This window comes from Tachypleus tridentatus, chromosome 8 (genome assembly GCF_004210375.1).
Source record: "Tachypleus tridentatus isolate NWPU-2018 chromosome 8, ASM421037v1, whole genome shotgun sequence".
Classification (NCBI taxonomy): domain Eukaryota; kingdom Metazoa; phylum Arthropoda; class Merostomata; order Xiphosura; family Limulidae; genus Tachypleus; species Tachypleus tridentatus.
Genome location: NC_134832.1, coordinates 120,806,169 through 120,820,691, shown reverse-complemented (window position 1 = coordinate 120,820,691; position 14,523 = coordinate 120,806,169). Strand labels below are relative to the sequence as shown.

Sequence of the window (14,523 nt, the reverse complement as noted above, 5' to 3'; positions counted from 1 at the left end):
AAATAAATAGTAAAATGCTTATAATGCTATTTTAGTATTTCTGATCAGCATATATTGCACATGTAGTTAACTAATATTTCTAACAGTTAATGCAGCTACCAACAAAAAAACAAACTTGTTCCACAGGCCATGAACTTATAAAAAAAAAACAATACACACTCAAATATCTAATTAAGATTAGAAGATCACTTGGCAGTAAAAATTTATTGTTTAAAAAATAAAACCTAATATATAATGTTATTTATTTATATAAGACATGCTTAAGGTCATATTTCTGTGTGTTTCTGGTCATAAATGTTTTTTTTCTAAAACCAATGAACCATAAACCAACAAAGATGAGAACAGTTATTTGAAAAAAATCTTTTTCAATTCTTTGTCCAATTGGAAACTTTTTTGTTCCACAGATGAAAAGTCTAATGAACACTTAAACAATTCAGTGTTAGTTCTTAGTACTTCAATTATTTTCAGCACCAGACACTTAACAGTTATTTGAAAAAAAACACATGAATTTAAGTGAGGTTATCTTGAACATTTCCCATAATGCTTCACTTTAACAAATACCTTCTTCAACCTTGTATCCATCTCTTTAACAAAATTAATTTTATACTGTTATTGTGAAAACATTTTTTAGATGATGAGGTTTATCCTATCTTTCAATGTAAAATTCATTCATCTCTTTAATCAAGATGTTCTTCTAAAGTTACACACATACTTTCAGTTTTATTCAACATTCAAACATTAAAAAAATTAACAATTTTCTTGCTTCTTTTATATCTACAGGTACTTTTATGGATGAATGTGAACTGTTTTATACTTATATTCATATATATATATATAGACACACATGCATACCTAATAAACAAGAAATAAAGTAAATAATACAGGTACCTTTGGATATTTCTTAAGCATCTTCTTAATATGTTTCTCACACAATTCTAAATCACCATCACATAAACCTGAATTATTAAACAAACAAATAAAAGTTGTATTATAACATAAGATATGCAAAACGTTTTGGTTGCAAGAAAGTGAAAACAACTTTGGTGAAGTGTACAAGAAAATTCAGTTATGAAAATAAACACAGAATATTTTGTACACATTTTATTCTAAATAATATTTGGTTCATCTCCTTCTAGGCTGCTACTCAAATTACTAATGCAATTTCAGTACAGTTTCATAAATAAAAAAAATAAAAAAATGAAAGCAAGTCCAAAGATGCTAAGATTTAGCTTTTATTTAACTTTATACTCAAAAATTAATTGCACTTTATAATAACGATGTTTCACATCCTGTAATGTCCTTGAAAATACTTCTTCCATTATCAGTTACAGTCACAATTACTCTAAACAGATCATCTGCTGTATGTGCTTCTAAGGCTTTGTTCAAACATGCTAAAAACATGTAAGCCCAACAGAGCATCACTAGAAGATTAAAAAGTATGTGGTTAAATGGGTTTATTACGTTCTAGTTCCTTTCGTTACCTTTCTCACAGAAGTTGTGAGGTTGTCAACTTCAAATTCTTCCTTTATCTTTAATTGTTTCAAAAGATATATCCAGCTTTGGTCTTTTGATTCAGAGGGTTTTTTTTGCTTTGCAGGTGAGAATTTTGCTCTAGACTGGCTTGGGATGTAGTTTTTAAGCTTTTTACTGTCCCAAATGCTTTGCTGTGCAAGTTTTCCACTTCAATAAAACACATTTAATGCTCCCATAAAAGAGGCTGTAGCATAAATCTACACGTGGTTGTGTTTCATTGTCCCACGGTAAGGACTTCACTATGGTAAAAACATGTTGCCACAACATTAATATACAAACCATTTGGATAAGTGAAATTAGCCATCTGTACTTGCTGTAGTAAAAGAAATACAGTTGCTAAAAAAGCTATAACAAACATACCTTTATTTATATGAATTACTAAAAATTGCCTCTCACACCTGAATATAGAAAATTAACCTGAAATAATAAACTAACAGTTTAATGATAATTATATCGGCTTGATTATACTGTACAATATTCTTATGTACTGCCTATCTCTGCTAAAGCTACAACCAGGAGGCTTTGAAATTAAGTTTACTAAAAATGCTAAAGTTACAAATGGCTGACTAGTATGCCACGTAGATTTTGTGCTCAATGTAAAGTTTATATTAAAGTTGGTGATAAAGCCCTTCATTGCTCTGGTGAGTGTCAAAAATGGTATCATTTAAGATGTAAGAACTTAACTGAACAGGATTTGGAATATTTAAATGAAATTGGGAAAAGTTATGAATGTGATTTTTGTATGAGAAAAAGAAAGTTAAGCCTAAATAGTGAAACTCCATTAAGAAGGACTGTGTCCATTTCGTTAGAGGGGGAGACAGTTAATCTTGTTGAGAATAGTGAGCTTGATTTAAATATGGGGGAGGCAGATATGAAGTGGCTTAAGACAAAAGTTACTGAAATTTTGTCAAGACTTGATGACTTTCACTTAATTAAAGTAAAGGTCGAAGAATTAGTGACTTCCTTTCAATATTATTCAGAGAAGGTAGAAACTATGAGTGAGGATATCACAACTTTGAGAGCTGAAGTTAAGGAGTGTAAACAGGAAAATAAAACATTAAAGCATGAAAATGAAGAATTGTGGAAGGAGATGGCAAGTTTTCGGAGGAAGATGTGTGAAGCGGAACAATATTCTTATAACTATAATGTTTTGATTGGAGGTATTCCAGAGAAGCCTGATGAGAATTTGCAAGAAGTTGTTGAGAAGATTACAACTACTTTTGGGGTTGACTGTGCTCCTACAGATATTGACACTGTTCATCGTATAGGAAAGAAAACAACTGAAAATAAGAGTCCGAGACAGATTGTTGTTAAGTTTTGTCGTAAGCAAATTAAATTTGATCTGCTTAAACTTAAGAAAACTAAATTTCGCTCTCTTAATACTAATGATATTAAGGTCTGTAATGAATCTTATCCAGTTTATGTTAACGAACATCTCTCCCCATATTATCGTGATATTTTCATGCAAGCAAAACGAAAACAGAAAGATCTTGGCTATAAATTTCTTTGGGTATCGAATGGTAATATTCTTATTAGGAAATCAGAAACTACTCAGCCCATTGTTTTACGTTGCTTGATTGATCTTAATAATTTATAAATACTGCAATGGCTGATGATTTTGATGATATTGTTGGTGTTACACCAACTTTGTCTTCTCTTTCTGATTTACCAAATGTTTTTTCTGTTGGTCATTTAAATTTAATACATGTTAATATTCGAAGTCTTACTCAAAATTTTGACCAATTTCTTGTTTTTTTACAATCAAGCGTTGTTAAATTTCATATAATAGCTTTTTCTGAAACTTGGTTTGTTGAAGATGGATTTGTTTCCTTTTCGATTCCAGGTTACTCCTTTTATTCTTCATCTTCTGGTCTAAATAAGGCTAGTGGAGTGGCAGTTTTGTTAAATTTGAGATACTGACTATGATAAAGAAGTGCAGTACATTAAGTCTGATGCTTTAATTTTATTTTGTATGATTCAAAATAAGAAATTTAATCTCTTTGTTGTTTATCGATCTCCTAGATTGCCTGTATTGAAATTTATTGATGAGCTTTCATTAGAATTGAATTTATACAAATATGATATTAATATACTTGTTGGTGATTTTAATATAGATGTTTTGGCATTTGATGATGTTTGTTATAAAATGCATATTTTAAGTTTTTGTCTGAGAACAATCTTCGTATTATTATTTCTTCTCCTACACGGATAACCAATGTTACTAATTCTTGTATTGATCATTTTTAATTAGTGGAAATACTATTAAAAAATTGTTATTCTTATATTGTTGAGAGTTTTTTGACCGATCATTTTCCAATTGTTTTATGTATAGACATTTTATCGGATCTAGAACATGTCTCAAATGTTCAAAAGATTAAGTTTAATGAATTGAGTTCTTGTTTGAATTTTTCAGATTGGTCCTGTGTTATGAATTGTTCTGATGTTAATGTTGCTTATGATAATTTTGCTGAAGTGTTAACTGATTGTATTCAAAGTTGTACTACTACTGTTTCTGTGTCACGAAAGTTTAGAAAAATTAAGCCATGGATTACCAGTGAATTGGTTTTGTTAATGATTAAAAGAGATAAGTTAAAAAGAAAGTACATCAATTTCCTGATGATATTTATCTAAAGATTAGATTTAAGTGTTTAAGGAATTATGTTGTTAGCTTGACCCGTAAGACTAAATGGACTTATTATCATAACCTGTTTAAGAATGCTAAAACTATTAAACAGAATTGGAATATTGTTAACTCTATTATTGATGTTAAAAAAAAAAAAATTTTGTAATTTTGGTACTACTGATTTATCTGATTTGAATTATTTTTTTGTTAATGTTGCTAAATCTACTTGCTCCAATCCTAAATTTTGTTCTCAGGGCATGCCTCCTGCTCCTTCTTCTTCTTGTTACCTATATCCTGTTACTGTATCTGAAACTATGAATAATATTTTCTCCTTATCAAATTCAGCTTCTAATGGTGTAGATGGTGTTTCGGTTAAGATTTTGAAAGCTAATGCTAATCTTTTGCACCAATTTTGACTTTTTAATTAATTTATCTTTTACTCAAGGGAAGTTTCCTAATGCTTTAAAGTTATCATTGGTCATTCCTATTTATAAATCTGGTAATATTTCTGATTTTACGAATTATAGACCTATTTCCTTATTAATACATTTCTCTAAACTATTTGAAAAATCTATGAAGATTAGAATTTTATCATTTCTTGATAGACATTCAGTTTTGTCTCCTTCTCAATTTGGCTTTCGGCCTGGGCTTGGAACGGAGGTTGCTGTTGCTAAACTTGTGGGAAGTATTACAGAAGCTTTGGATTCTGATCTTCATCCAATTGCTGTTTTTCTTGACTTAGCCAAAGCTTTTGATTCTGTTAATCATAAAATATTGTTAAATAAATTATCTTATTATGGTTTTAGAGGCATTGTTTTTGATTGGTTTTTTCTTACTTTCACAATAGAAAGCAATCAGTTTGTATCCATAATAATTATAGTGATTGGCTTACAATTAATGTTGGAGTACCACAAGGTTCTGTTCTGGGCCCTTTATTATTTCTCATTTATATAAATGATATTCTTTACCAACAGTTTTTGGAGATATCCAAGCCTATGCCGATGATATTGCTGTTGTTTATAGTAAGCCAAATCTAATTAATGAAGCCATTATTTCTAGTGATCTTAATAAAATTAAAATTGGCTTTTCTGTAATGACTTATCCTTAAATATATCTAAATCTTTTCTTCTTCAGTTTAACCTTTATGGTGTCATTCCAGCTTTTCCTTCTATTTTTATCATTCTAGTGATTGTTATACTTACCCTAATTGTAAGTGTCCCAAATTGACTCAAGTTTCCTCTGTTAAATATTTAGGAATTATTTTAGATCGAAAATTAAATTGGCAATTTCATATTAATTCTTTAGTTAATAAATTAAAATATAGTTCTATGCTAATTTTTGAACTTAGTCATTGTGCTCCTTATCATATTTTGTTAAGTGTATATTATGCTCTCTTTCAATCTTTCTTACAATATTGTATTTCAATTTGGGTGGCACATATAAGACTTTTAATTCCTATTCACAAGTTGCAAAAGTGTTTTCTCTCTTATTTTACTCATAGGCTTGATACCGATTTCAGTAAATTTAACTCCCTCTTTCATATGATAAACTTTATTTATATTTTTTTAGCTTTATCTACATTGCATGTTTCTTTTAATAGGCCTTTTAAAGTCACTTCATATTTTACACGACTTCAATCTTTTTTTCCAATTAATGTACCCACACCACGTAAAACAGTTACACTTCATCAATATCTTTATTTGGCACCTCGTATTCATAATTTTATTCCTTATAGTATAAGATCTTCTATTAATCGTGTTAATCAAAAGAAATACTTAAAACAATGGATCTTAAATACTGATGATAATATTCTGGGAACTTTATATTGATTTTGTAAGTTTTGATTTTACATTATTATGTGTTTAACCATCACAGGACGAGTTAACTCTTTGTTGATGGTTTTATATTGATATTTGATTTTTTGTGTCTAATTTATTGCTTAATAAATTTATTATTATTATTATTATTATTATTATTTAAATGAAATATATTTCAATTACTTTATTTATGAAATTCTTAAAAAAAAGTAATTGCTATGGATCACAGCTAATAAACTTTTTAAAAGTAAAGGTTCAATATATACTTGAGTGTTTGCTAGTGCAACTAAATATGAAATTTGTCTATGAAACAATTTAACCCATAAGTTTGGTTTGTTTTGAATTTCGAGCAAAGTTACATGAGTGCTACCTGTGCTAGCCATCTCTAATTTAGCAGTGTAAGACTAGAGGGAAGGCAGCTAGTCATTACCACCAACCGCCAACTCTTAAACTACTTTTTTACCAACGAATAGTCGGATTGACCGTCACATTATAATGCCCCCACAGCTGAAAGGGCAAGCATGTTTGGTGCAATGGGAACTCGAGCCTGTGACCATCATATTATGAGTCGAACGCTGTAACCACCTGGCCATGCCGGGCCTAAGTCATGAGAAAGAAATGACGTTCTGTTTATAATATATCAAGTTCTTTAAAATTCACTTCAAATGTTCAAGAAAGTACTAGACACAGCGTTGTGAAACTCAGTGTACAAAATATTGTTACACAGTGCAGTGACTTGTTAAAAATTACATAAATATAACTTGGGATGATGGCTTTTATACCCATGGGTATCATGTAATGTTACCACAATATCATTGTAGAGCACAGTACACAATTAAGTACATTGCTTTCAGTATGATATAACTGGCTTACTCAATGAGGTTCACAACATTGGGTTCATCAGTTTCCTTAATGCAGTCAACTCAACAGTGAAGTGACTTTTGAAACATACAGTACCATAAATGCATACTTACATAACACATGTATACATAGATAAAATAAAAACTTCATAACATATACACTGAATTAAGACTCACCTAAGGCATACACAACATATGTATGAAATCCAGACAGGATGATAACACACAGTGGAGAACGTAAGCCATCTCTTAAGTTACTTCCCTCTTCTAAATGTTTCTGGCCAAACATCTGTACAATGTTTATAATGTTGCTGTTATTAAACAGTACATTTATTCTGCACTTGTACATGTTTACAAAAAAAATAAAACAACAAGGATTTATTTATGAAAATTCTAACATAGTTATGAGAAACTCATCAGATGTACATAAACTTTCTCTCTATTTTGCTGAAGTAGTTGCCAATAGTATACACTAGCCCAGAAGTGCAAGTATATCCTAAGAGCAACTTTTAAGTTGCTGTGTTAAAAATAAAAAAGACTGACAAAACACTCTACAATTACGTCACAGAACAGAAAACCAATAATATATATTTGTTTTCTGTTCTTTTTTGAAATTTGCAGTATAACTTTTTGGAACAATATGGGACTTTTTGGTCCATCTCAGCTGTCCCATCTTCTAAACTTAACTATTAAGTTTGTCCAAATTAAAATGTCATTTTTGAACTGAAAAATTTGGAAGAAGTATAAACCAGTGTTGTCAAACATGCTTCAGTCAAAGTAAGCACCATTTGCTTCAACACACTTTTGCCAACGAGTAATGATGCTGTTTATGTTCCTGATGTAGAATCAGAGTTTCTATGGTCAATGAACTCCCCGACAGCTTCTTCTGCAGCTGCCTGGCTTTGAAAGCGTTTATTGTTCAAAAAGTTGTCAAATCTGTACGAAAAGGTCTAATGAATAAGGTGAATGAGGCAGAACCTCGTTTCCAATTCATTTGATTTTGGAGCATCATCCTTGACAAATGTGATAATGCTGATTTTGTTGATTTTCAGTGAGCTCATGCAGAATCCACTTATCCAATACTTTCATCTTTCCAGTTGCACTCAGGTGGTTGGCAATAGACTATACAAGTTAAATAATGACCTTATAGCACAAAATGGTGTGCTCTGCCTAGCTTTTCTGCAAGCTCACGTACTGTTGTGCAAGGGTCTGTTTCAATTGCTTCCCTTAATGTGTTTTTATCTAAGGATGGCTTCCTTCCTGACCTTCGTGGTCTTTAAGACTTTCATCTCCATGTTGAAACCTTTGGAACCAACACTGAACTATACATTCAGTAACAGATTCATGGCCAATTTGGTTGATGTTCTGTGTAGTTTCAATAACTTTTTGTCCAAGCTTGAAGTCGAAGTGGAAAATCATACGAAAGTCCTTCTTGCCCATATTGCCTTGGGGGTTGCAAAACTTACTTCAAGTAGAATTGAAAAACCAGACAATTAAGACATCTTGGAAGTAACAAAAAAGGATTAGACCAACCAACCAGCAATAAGTTATTCAATATTTAGCTTCTAAATGTCATTGTGAGAATTTCAACATTTATTTCTGGACAACCTAATACAACTATTAATAAATAAACTTAAAAAATAATAATCTTAAAGCTGACATTTAGAGCTAATTACAATTTTGGACACTTAAAACTTAGGTTAATGCTAGATGACATGCCACTAAATCATTACTTTGAAAATAGGTTTTATTGTTCATTTCCTACACAGATATTCAAAACAAACAGCCTCAGATAAACTCTACGTATTGTAATGAATGAACTACATTGATCAGCAAAATGTTCACATGGTAAGAGCAATATTATTGATATTTAATGCTCAAAATTACTGGAAAAATTATTACCAGAAATGTAGTCTTCATTATGATTATTACTTCTACCTACCTTATTACCAGAGAACCCAATAAACTCCAGCAACTTCAATACTCGTGTTGGGAGTTGTGATATCATCTGATCAGAAAATAAAGATATATATTTATACTACGAATTTTAACAATCACATAACATTTTTTAAACTTATTCCAACTTAAGACACTTGTTACAAGTATTAGGATCAATTGTAAATTCTCTACAATCCAATAAGAATAATGCATATTTGAAAATAAAAAAATAACAGCATAGCATGTTTTTATGTCCTTAGAAAATTATTATTATACTATCTTACTACAGACTTTACAAAATTCTTTCACTGGTATTAACAAAGAATTATACAATCTTGATTATAAGATTTAACAAATAAATGTACACAATTTAAATATTAAATTTATGCTTTAGATGCAAAAACATATATATACAGATGTCTAGTCATCTACATGATCATCTCAACTAGCTTTCTTCAACATTCAAGAAAAGTTACTACTCCATCAAAACCAACACACATATTCTCTACCATCTGATCACAAAAAGAAATCCTCCATAGTTCTGCCTTAGATTCAAACATTACTCATAAGTTTACCATTCTATAAAAATTATACTTTTGTTTATTTACATCAGGTTCAAACCTAATACAAGTAATCAATAATCTAAGAATACCTAAAGATCTTAAAATGAAGGTAAATATAGCAAACTGAGAATGTAGAAACATTTGCCATCCGGATATTCTATTTTCACAATTAACACTACTACAACAGCCTAAGAACCAATAATATTTTGAAAAATCTTTCATAAACAAATTGACCATCCAAAACTCAGAATCAAGACAGAATAAATTACAAACTTTGAATATCTATTCAATCTATACCACCAATAGTTTATACATCTGATTTGTGTGTAAAGCAATCTTTCAATTCTTTTTAACACAGTTTTTCATTTTTATACTTTCCAGGATTATACGATCACACTAACATCTGGTGCCTTACATAGAAGATCTCTTTCATAAATACATTTTCAAAATTTAAACAGCTCTATAATTACCTGAATTTACCAACTGAAGGTTCGTATCTTGCAAATAAAATATTCATTCTCAATTAAACTCTAAGTGGACAAATAAAATTAAGGAAACCTTTCAGATAAAATTAAAAAGAAGATAAAACTTTGAAGAATTAATTATAACTAGTCAGAAAATTCACTGACCATTTTCTGGTTAAGAATGATTTTAAGAATAAGTTTGTGCTACTATGATGGATTCTATTGGAGATTTTGTTAAATAAGTTGTGGTTACGAACTGTATACTGTTAGGTATTTTCTTGTTTTTCTTTTAGAATAAACAAAATAAAAAATATCTTAAGACTTAGGGGAGAGTAAAGAGGGCCAGTCCCCTGGATGTCATTGCTCCTCCTCAAGTTAATGTTGTCCATTAACCTAATTTTTGATTTGGCCTCACGATATGTCTTAAGCCACCCCACTTCTATGTTATAAAAAGCTGGAACTACAGTTGATTAAATAAAATAATTAAAATGTCTAAACTTTAGGTCTTTCTCCATTTAACTTTAAGGTAATATTTTTCATGTTAAAAGTATTATAAAAGAAAAAGGTAAATTTTATGGTTATTTACAATTCCACACCACACAAATGAAAACAAAACAATAAACCCTAAACTAAGAGAACAGATTATTTAACTACATTACCAAATTAAATGCTCCAACACCCATGCAGACTCCACTCTCAAAATGCCTCTTTCTTCCTTCATCTTCAAAGCTGCGTGTTTTCAAAATATGTAAGCATTCCCTAGGTTGATAAAGAAAATAGTTGTCATTGGAAGATTACACATTAGAAAGTTTTCTTAAAATTATGCAAATCTTAACCACAATAAAATAAAACAATCCGTTATCAATATGAAAGCAATATATAAATACTGAGGCATTGAATAATACCTTGAGAATAATTCCTAAAATTCACTGTTTACTATCCACAGAATAGAACCAGTATACAAATTTGTTGCAAATTAGGGTTAAAACACATGAAAAAAATAACAACAGAAAAATGTGTATAAATAAAGGGCCTCAAAGCTTATAATTTATGGTTTAAAAAGGTTTAACATTTCTACATCTGGTCTGCCTATAACCTTTTCATACCAAGAACATATCATATTAGGAATTATTATAATAAAGGTATGTATGACTTAAAATAATCTGTCATCTGTGCTTTATGAAGTGGCAATCATGTTAAGTAATTTATCCATTATAATATGGAAACTATACACATTTTATATGCAATTTTTCTTTCATAAAGGTTTAGTAGGAGATCATTTGCTTTTGTAATTTCTATAGTTTCTAAATAGTCTCTTTCTGTTTGAGTTAACCTAGGAAAAGAATCTGATACCAATGTACTTTGTGACCTATTTCGTACTGATGATACGTTAAGGCAGATACTGAAAACTGCCTTCATGTTCTTTGTATCTTATTTCTAAGGAATGTAACATTTGCATACTATGCATTTCTTTCTACATTCACATGAGATACTGTATATGCCAATTTTTTTGCTCTTTTATTTCAGATTTGTTTGAGTTTGGTAGTTAGGTATTAATTTTATGTGAAGATTTGAATACAGTCTTTACATCAATGCTCAAATTGTTGTTTTGTTGTTTTGAATTAAGCACAAAGCTACACAATGGGCTATCCGTGATCTGCCCACCACGGGTATTGAAACCAGGTTTTTAGCATTGTAAGTTCACAGACATACTGCTGAGCCACTGGAGGGCAATTCAAATTGTTAAAAAAGCTTGTAATTTCATTAACAATTTCTGGCACAAAATGGAATGAAACAAATTTGCAATGTGTGGGTGTTATTCATAGATAAAAGGTTAGAGTTAACATTTTTCACTGTTTAGAAACTTGATACAAGCCCTATCTAAGAATTTAGGGTTAAAGTATCTATATAACACAATATTCTTTAAGTAGTTCAATTCAATTAGTAAATCTTCTTTGTGAGTGGAAAGTCGTATAGCATGATTTACATAAGTGAATAAGGAGAATATCTTCTGTGATAAATGGTGATTAGATCTTATGTGTGGTGTGACATGGTAACAGAACAGGGTTTCCTGGAGATACTGGTGATAATTTTATTATCTTCTCTTTTTTACATTCATATTTAAAAATGGAAGACAACTGCTGGATTCTATTTCATAGGTGAAAATTATGACACTGGGTTGTAATGTGTTTAAGAACTCAATGAAATTGAGTAGCATCTCTCTCCTATGTCACCAATGTACTTAAAGTATAATCTACATATCTTAACCAACTTTTAGGTCTCTTGGTATGTACAAATTTGTTGCCAGACATGTTAAGGTCATTAAGTAGATGGGAAAAGAGGATTCCATTGCATGTCCATTATTTTGTTTGTGAAATTGGCCTTCATATGTAAAATAAGTGTTGTTTAAGCAATATTTAGTGAGAATGATAATGTCTTCTGTTACAAGATTGTCTTCTAGATTTTGTTTTATATAGTGTGAGGTTTGTCCTACAGATAGTGAGGTAAATAAAAATTATATCAAAAGATACTAATATATCTTCTTGATTTAATGTTTTTTATTGTATTGATAAAATCTTGAGAGTTTGAGAAAATAGGGGATGGTTTCAAGTAGAGGGTTTAATCTCTTAAGTAAGAATTTAACACTGTTAGTAATAACTGTTTTAAGTAACAAATACAGAAATTCATTTATCTATTTTCATATTTATGCTGTTCAGGTATGAGCTTACACTAGATAACAATAATATAAATCTTTGTAAAAGAATGATATGTTCTTATTTCCTTCAACAGTTAGGGCTCAAGATATAAAAATAAACATGAACATAATTACTTCTGTGTTTTCTTTAGTTTTATCTAAATAAGAGGAAGGACATTATAATTATTTTAAACTGTCTTTTTCATAGTATGTTTCATGTGCCTAATTTATTTAACAAGTCATATTCAAGTAACAAAAATCAAAACATCTGGGGATAGATGGTAACAACTGATTTTAAATTAATGGATTTAAATTTTTCCAATTACATCACAAACATCATGAATTTATATTCTCATAATTATAACATGATAAATAGAATATTTGAAAATAAACTAGCCACTTTTACTTGTCTTTAGATTTTCTAAAGTTTAATGTATGACTTGATACTCAACAATTTCAAATTTATTTCTCAGTCATAACACAAATCATAGTTCTCTAGAATTCCCAAGGAACTTTAGTGTATTGAGTAAGGAAGTCTTTATCCAATGTACAAAAGGTAAATAGTTTAATCCTTACCATGCCTTTTCAAGGCAAATAAGACCAGTATTGCTGAACTCTGGTTCCAAGTGGCACAAGCATATGAGAAGAGTGATACATTCACCATTAGATTGGATACCAGTTCATTGCATTTTAATCCACAGCTAACAGCCATACCCATCACACAACTGGTTAGATTGGAACCAGTGGGGTAAAGTGTCTTGCTCAAGAATACAACAGCATGACACAGGCCAGTCTCAAACTTATAACTACCCAATTAGAAGACCAGAACATGAAATCACTAAGCCATGGTGCTCCTACTTTTCTGTGCATGATCCACAAAAATTTTAGAATGTACCAACAAAAGGGGTTTCACACACTGTTTACCAAAGTTAAAAAGATTCTGAGCAATACTTGTGTTTCTACATAGTAAAATAAATGTACTACAATCAAGTAGTTTTATCATCATCATGTATCATTTTCAACAGGAAGGTTGGCTGTCACAATCCTCCTCTTCCATCTGCTTGTTATTTTCTCACCAAGTGTTCATATTTTGCTCTCTCCACTCCTTAACATTTGTTCTTGATCTTCTCCTTTGCCTTTTTCCTTCTACTTTACCTTCTAGTAGAACTCATTGCATGTTGTTTCATCTTATAATATTACCAAAATATGCTACTTTCCTTTTCTTGACAGTTTGTACAATGTATCTTTTCACATTCACCATACTGAGAACTTATTTGTTACATTGTCTGTCCAGGATATTTTCATCATTCCTCTGTTTACCCACATCTAAAATGCTTCCAGTTTGTTAATCAATGCTTGTTTGAAGGTCAATGTTTCACAGCCATATAACAGAGTTCACCAAACATAGCACTTTATGATTCTTTTGTTGTTTTTACACTTATGATCTTTGATGTTAAATTTGTCTTCCTACTATTAAAAGCAACTCTTGCCACTTCAATTCTTTTCACTATTTCATCTTCTCATTTTTCATCACATGTTATAGTTTGAACCAAGTATGTGAATTTCTCTACTTGTTGTATGTCTTTTCTTCTATTTTTATCTGAATTTATGACTTATTACCATGTCTATTTAGCAGCATACTCTTTGTCTTCTTAGCATTCATTCTCAATCCATACTTTTTTTCTGTTATTTAAATCATTCAGAATATCCTGTAAGTCTTATTCTATTTCAGTCATAAGTACAGCATCATAAGCATTCCTGAATTTGCTTATCACAATGTGAACAATCATAATACCTTTGTGACTCTCAATGCTGTGAAACATGTTTTTGTGTACAGATTAGACATGGAGAGAGGACACACCCAAGTGTACTCCTCTTTTAATTTGTATTTCTGGCAATAATTCCTATTCAGTCCTTATGAATGCTTTTTGGTTCCAATACAAATTTTGTATCAACAGCTGGTCTTTGCCATCTACATCTAGTATTTTCGTGATTGACCCTGTCAAAAACTCTCTCATAATTAATGAAGT

The 14,523-nt window shown here is 30.3% G+C and overlaps 1 protein-coding gene across 1 annotated transcript in view; it reads right to left on the bottom strand.

Annotated features, from left to right (window-relative positions):
• The window catches only part of LOC143223995 (tetratricopeptide repeat protein 39A-like), a 69,319-nt gene that overhangs the window by 18,729 nt on the left and 36,067 nt on the right, over window positions 1–14,523 (bottom strand). Inside the window, 4 exon segments of the mRNA XM_076452461.1 lie at window positions 889–956; window positions 7,011–7,122; window positions 8,776–8,841; window positions 10,458–10,557. Coding sequence (XP_076308576.1) covers window positions 889–956; window positions 7,011–7,122; window positions 8,776–8,841; window positions 10,458–10,557 — 346 coding nt within the window.